Here is a 6,030-nt window from a genome sequence, read left to right as displayed (position 1 = left end):
TTTCTTTGGATTATTGTCCAAAATTTGTGGATCTTACAAGGTCAAACCTTAAACTTAAAACTCTCATATATAATAGTAAAGAAATATAAAAAAATATTTCAAATTATATAGAAATATGTATTATCATAAGAATATTATTATATCAAGAAATAAATAATACTCTAACAATAACTATTATATGGACTAGAATTTTATGCTATTTAACAAGGTTTGAATTCAATAAATAAATTTACTAAATAGGTTATTACACGTATTAACTTCCACGTAAAGTATTTTACCTAATAAAAAGTTTTTTTTTTTAACACTGAGTTTATCATTCAAGAGCAAGGGTCAAAAGACCCAAGCTGAGGCAAGCCTCAGGAAAAATACAAAGAAAACTAGGCAAAGAAACAAAGAAACAAAGGAAAAATAACAGAATAACAGAAGAAGATAAAGAAAAAAGGGAAATAAAACCACCAATAGGCAGTGCAGCAGAAAAACCTATCTTCAGGATCAAGTTAGGCCGAAGAGAGAACTTAACGAGAGCTCCCTTCTTCTTGACGTAAAAGATGTTGTAACCAGGAGGGACCTTCGGAAGCAACGTAAGACTGAAAGTGTAGATCCTTGGTGACACTCTCAGCGATCAAAGACGCCACTTTATTACACACTGGAGCCACATGTTCCACCCTTTACTCTGCAAATCCTTGAAGAAGGTAGAGTATATTTGCTATCAGGGGACCCGTAGGAGAGTGAGGAGACGGTTTGAGGAAAGCATCTCTAAGGGTGGAAGACGACGTCTCAATGATGATCCTATCCAATTGATGACTACGCATAGATTCAATGGCCCACCTCAGAGAGCAGAGGTCTGTAAAAAGTGGGTTAGCCACATTGGAGAAAGATCTTCTACTATGCAGAAGGGTCTTGCCTTCTCTGTTACGTACAACCCAAGCTCCACCACTATTGGCTGAACTGTTTGACCACGAAGAAGCAACATTGCATTTGATCCAACCAGCTGGGGGTTTAGACCAGCCAACCACATTAGAGGTATGATCACGATTTGGGACTGCATCAGAGCGGTGGGGATCCTGAATCTCTCTCCAAACCTCAGCTTCCATAATGGCTTTATCCAACACAATGGCAGGATCCAGACGTTTATACTCAAAGCAAAAGAGGTTCCTAGCTTTCCATATATGCCACAGTAGCCAAGGAAAGACTAACCCTGCATTAGGAGATAGTGATTTCTTCTTGCTACATTCCACCAAATGATAGATGTTCAAGAAAACCGAGTTAGACCAAGATCCTGATGGAGGCATAGGAACCGATGATAGAGACCAGACCTCCCGAGCAAATCGACAGTGGAAGAGGACATGATTAATATCTTCTCGTCCACTACCACAGGAGGAGCAAGTAGCGTCAATATTGATGCCTCTCGAGCGTAATCTCTCTTTGACATCCAAGGCACCAGAGAGAATTCGCCAGAGAAAATGATGCAACTTAGGTGTAGTTTTTGCTTTCCATATAGATTTCCATAGTCGTTGTTCCAAAGGAGATGTAGCCGACAATGGTAGAGACTCCAAATCCTCTAAAGTTTCCAGCAGATCATAACCACTTTTAGAGGAATAAGCTCCACTTTTAGTGAAACCCCACACCACACAATCCGGTTGAGATAGGCGAGGTTGCATCTTAAGAATAATTGCAGCTTCCTTTTGACTGAAAGTTTGCTTGACTAAGTCTTTGTTCCAAGCTCCAGTGTTGTGGTCCAGTAAATCCTCAACTTTCAGAGTAAGATCAACCACAGAGTCTGGTCTATATTCTGGATTTCGAGGAACATAGTCTATAATCCATTTATCCCACCATACATTCGTGGAGGAACCGTTACCAATCTTAGTAACTAAACCCTGTTGCAAGAACGCTCTGCCATGTAGCAGACTCCTCCAAGCAAACGACGGTCTAGAACCTATAGAACTCTCCATGAAGGTGTTGTTCCGGAAGTAACGTTGCTTTAGTACTTGGGCAACAAGCGAGTTTGGATTTTCCATAATCCTAGCAGCTTGTTTAGCTAATAAGGATTGGTTAAACTTCTCAAGATCCTTAAAACCCAAACCTCCCTTATCCTTTGACCTGCATAACTTCTGCCAAGCTATCCATGCAATCTTTTTCTGATTGGTGCCACTACTCCACCAGAACTCTATCATCGCACTTCTTAGATTAGCGCATGTATCTTTAGGAAGACGGAAGCATGACATTGCATATATAGGTAGAGCTAAGCAGATAGACTTTAATAGAATCTCTTTTCCCCCTTGAGAGAGAGACTTAGAGAACCACCCATTCAAACGTCCTTGTAGCTTCTCTTTCAAAAAGCTAAGGAGCTTCCTCTTTGATCCACTAAAGCACTCTGGGAGTCCGAGATAGGTACCTTCACCTCCATCCTTCTCGATTCCTAAGATAGCTTTAAGCTCCACCCTTATGTCCGGAGGGACTTTAGAACCAAAGATAATAGAGGATTTATCAAGGTTAAGTCTCTGTCCCAACGCATCACCATACAGCTTAAGACAAGCTATGATCTCATTAGCTTCTGATAGAGAAGCTCTGCATATCAACAGGCTATCGTCAGCGAACAATAAGTGATGAACTTCCGGGCCTGATGAGCCAATGCCGATGCCATGTAAGGAACCAGAGGCCGCAGAGTTGTTTAAGCAATTCACTAATGCCTCGGCACAAAGGAAGAAGAGAAAAGGAGATAAGGGATCTCCCTGCCTGAGACCACGCTCTGGTTTAATGTAGCCATGAGAAGACCCATTTAACAGCACTGAGTAGGATACTGTACTGACACAAGCCATGATCCATCGCACTATGACCCTGTCAAAACCGAACTTCTCCAGTAATGTTTCCAAAAAGCACCACTCCACGCGATCATATGCCTTGGACATATCCGTTTTTATCGCCATGAAATCTTCAGCAACTCCATCATTAGTCCGCAGAGAGTGGACCATTTCATGGGCGATAATAATGTTATCGGATATAAGCCGACCCGAAACAAAAGCTCCTTGTGTCTCTGACACTAAGTCTGGCAGAACCATCTTGAGACGATTGCAGATGATCTTCGAGATAATTTTATATTGAACCGCACACAAACTGATCGGTCGCATATCCTGCATACGAACTGGGTTGGAAATCTTCGGGATTAAGCTCAGTTGCGTGTGATTCCAACCTGTCGGGATGACTGCAGTCTCGAAGAAAGTTAATATCTCCTTGATGAGAGCAGGACCAACTACATGCCAGTACTTATGGTAGAAAGAACCAGTAAGTTCATCTTCACCAGGAGCACTACCTCCATTGAAGCTCATGGCAGCTTTGCGTATCTCCTCCGGGGTAACTTGAGCCGAAAGCATAGAATTCATCTCCTCTGTAACACGAGCTGGGAAACCATCAAAGAGGGCCTCCATATCCGCAGGGTTAGAGCTAAGAAAAAGCTCTCTGAAGTAGTCAACTGCTATCTCCCCTTTAGAGCCTTCAGAGAAATGCTCATTACCCAGTTCGTCAAGAGCATAAGAATCTTATTCCTCACTTTACGGCCTTTGACCACATTGTGGAAATACTTTGTGTTTCTATCACCCTCTTTCAACCATTCTTCTCTACACTTTTGCCTCCAGAACTGTTCCTCTTCAATGTAAGCAGCAGAGAGTTCACGTTTAATCCTTTTCATAACAGAACGTACAGGATTAAGCTTCGAAACCTCAAGCTCATATGCTGCCTTAAGCCTCAGGATTTTCTCATGAGAGTTCAAATCAGAAGATTTCTTCCAGCGAGAAATCTCTTTCCCGCAACTAGAGATTCTGTCCATAAGACTGATTTGTGAATCCATATCACCCCATCCCTTGACTATAGCTGCATCAAAACCTTCTTTCTTGAACATTCTGTTATCTAGGTAGAAAGGCCCTCTCTGCAGTTCACGCAACTCCAGCACAAAACCTATCAGTAGATGTCTGTGATCTGATCCCCACTTGCCTCCATAATCGACACTGAAGAGGTTGAACCATTCATCATTCCCAAAGCATCTATCTAAGCGGCACTGGACCCACACTTCATCTCTCCAGCCTCCTCAAGACAGAACATTACCAGAGCTCCTTAGCTCTCTGATTTTGCAGTCATGGGCCATATTACGGAAGCCCCAAAATGTAGACTCCTCACGTACTGCTCCCCCGAGTTTGTCGTCATTAGACATTAACTCGTTAAAGTCCCCGGTAAGCAACCAGGCTTCATTTCTCCTCATACCAATCTCCACCAACCGATCCCATACATCCTGTCGTCTAGCTCTCACAGGATCACCATAAACACATGAAAGAAAGAAGACTATTGATTGACAATGCACCTTCATATCAATAATCTGTTTATCTCCAGAAAGAATTTCAATATCATAACTATTCTTCCAGAGAACAGCCAAACCTCCACTTAGACCCAGAGGCTCAACTGTAAAAATTTTGTCGTAACCCAACTCATTTCGTAACCACTCCATATACTCAAACCTTTGCTTTGTTTCCATCAAAAACATAATATCCAGAAAGTGTTTTCGTCTCACTTCCCGAATACTCTGAACTGTCTCAGTGCTCCCTGCACCTTGACAGTTCCAGCTCCAAACACTCATTGGATGTGCAGCGGCTTCAAACCGGAAGCCACCGAATTGGTTGTTGGAGTAGAACTTTTCTTAGACGGAGACATAGAAGCAGACTCAGTCTTACGCTTACTACCAGACTCAGGAGGGATAGGCGCCTGATCAGAAGGAGAAATGATACGAGTGGTAGACTTCAGGGCCTGAGCTTTCCTCTTCCATGAGGGGGGTCGACGACGAGCAACTTTCACGACCTTACTATCACCGGCAGATGGAGTCTGTGAAGACATACCAATCTGAAAACCCGTAGTGATATTAGGCGCTGAGTCACCTGCTATACCAGAGCCTTCAGTTTTAGAGTAGCCTTCCTGATCATATTGATCTCCCAACAAAGGCAGAGAGCCTGTTGTTCGAGCACGCTGACGAGCTGGAGGAGAGTGATCATGATCTGACTCCGGGTAACAGAACACATGGCCTTTACCATTATCAAGATTCGAAGTGAATCTCGCTGGTGCGGCAACATGTGACTGACCTTGATCCTCTATAGCCTGTCTGACTCTCATTATCCTTGCTTGACGTTCAGTAGCATCAGAGTGAGATATGTAGAGTAGAGCAGCCTTTCGTTCCTCAGGAGGAAGTTCCGGGAACATCACAGGAAATCCAGGAGGAGCCTCAGTAGTCACCTTCTTCGCAATGGTTGGGATGATTTCTGAGGGGGATTTCTCACCACTAGATGAGGGAGTAGCGGTCTGTGAGTTCTGTTTAGGAGCATTCTGCAATACTGGGCATCTAAACTTCTCATGAGTAAGACGGAAGCAATGATGGCATTTTTTATGGATCCTCTCATACTCAAACTCTACTGTAACTGTTTTGTCCTTGCTCACTGTAAGCTTGCGAGAAGGTTTAGCTGGATTCTCCGAATCAAAGGTTATCAGAACACGGATGTAGTCCTTTGTGTGAGAGACTTTAGGATCGTAAGCCACCAACTCAACATGACCAATTTCGGACGCCAGTCTGTGCATAGTATCACCAGTGAAGAACTTCATCGGTATGTTTTTGATTCTGATCCAGATCTCCATATAACGCAAGAAGTCAGGAGGAGGGTCAGCCGTCCATCGTTCAAGAGCTATAGTCCAGTGATTATATGACCAAGGTCTGTCCTTGAGCACAGTAAGGAGGTCTTCTTCACGCTGGAAGATGAACTGAAAGCGATCTCTAGAGAGAGCTATGCCTCTGACTCTTCCAACAACACGCCACGCCGTCGGCATATACTCGATCATTCTTCTCATGTGTTAGACAATCCGGGTTCAGCAACCTACCCAATAGGCTGGTGGAATTTTCATCGAAAATCCTGAACCTAGGGCTGTCAGGAAGCGTCAGTGGTTCTTCCTCATCGGCAATAGACATTGACTTGAGGCTCTGGTGCAAAAGGTCCGCCATCG

The 6,030-nt window shown here is 43.5% G+C and overlaps 1 protein-coding gene across 1 annotated transcript; it reads right to left on the bottom strand.

The window, feature by feature from the left end:
- Nucleotides 1-4,620: 4,620 nt before the first annotated feature.
- LOC108808018 (uncharacterized) lies at nucleotides 4,621-5,877 on the bottom strand. Its single transcript, XM_018580224.1, has one exon. The coding sequence runs from the start codon at nucleotides 5,875-5,877 to the stop codon at nucleotides 4,621-4,623; it is 1,257 nt and encodes a 418-aa protein (XP_018435726.1).
- Nucleotides 5,878-6,030: the final 153 nt, after the last annotated feature.

This window comes from Raphanus sativus, chromosome 6 (genome assembly GCF_000801105.2).
Source record: "Raphanus sativus cultivar WK10039 chromosome 6, ASM80110v3, whole genome shotgun sequence".
In the NCBI taxonomy this organism is placed as follows: Eukaryota; Viridiplantae; Streptophyta; class Magnoliopsida; order Brassicales; family Brassicaceae; genus Raphanus; species Raphanus sativus.
Note: the sequence above shows the minus strand (reverse complement) of the source record. Positions and strands in the feature narration are given on the sequence as shown.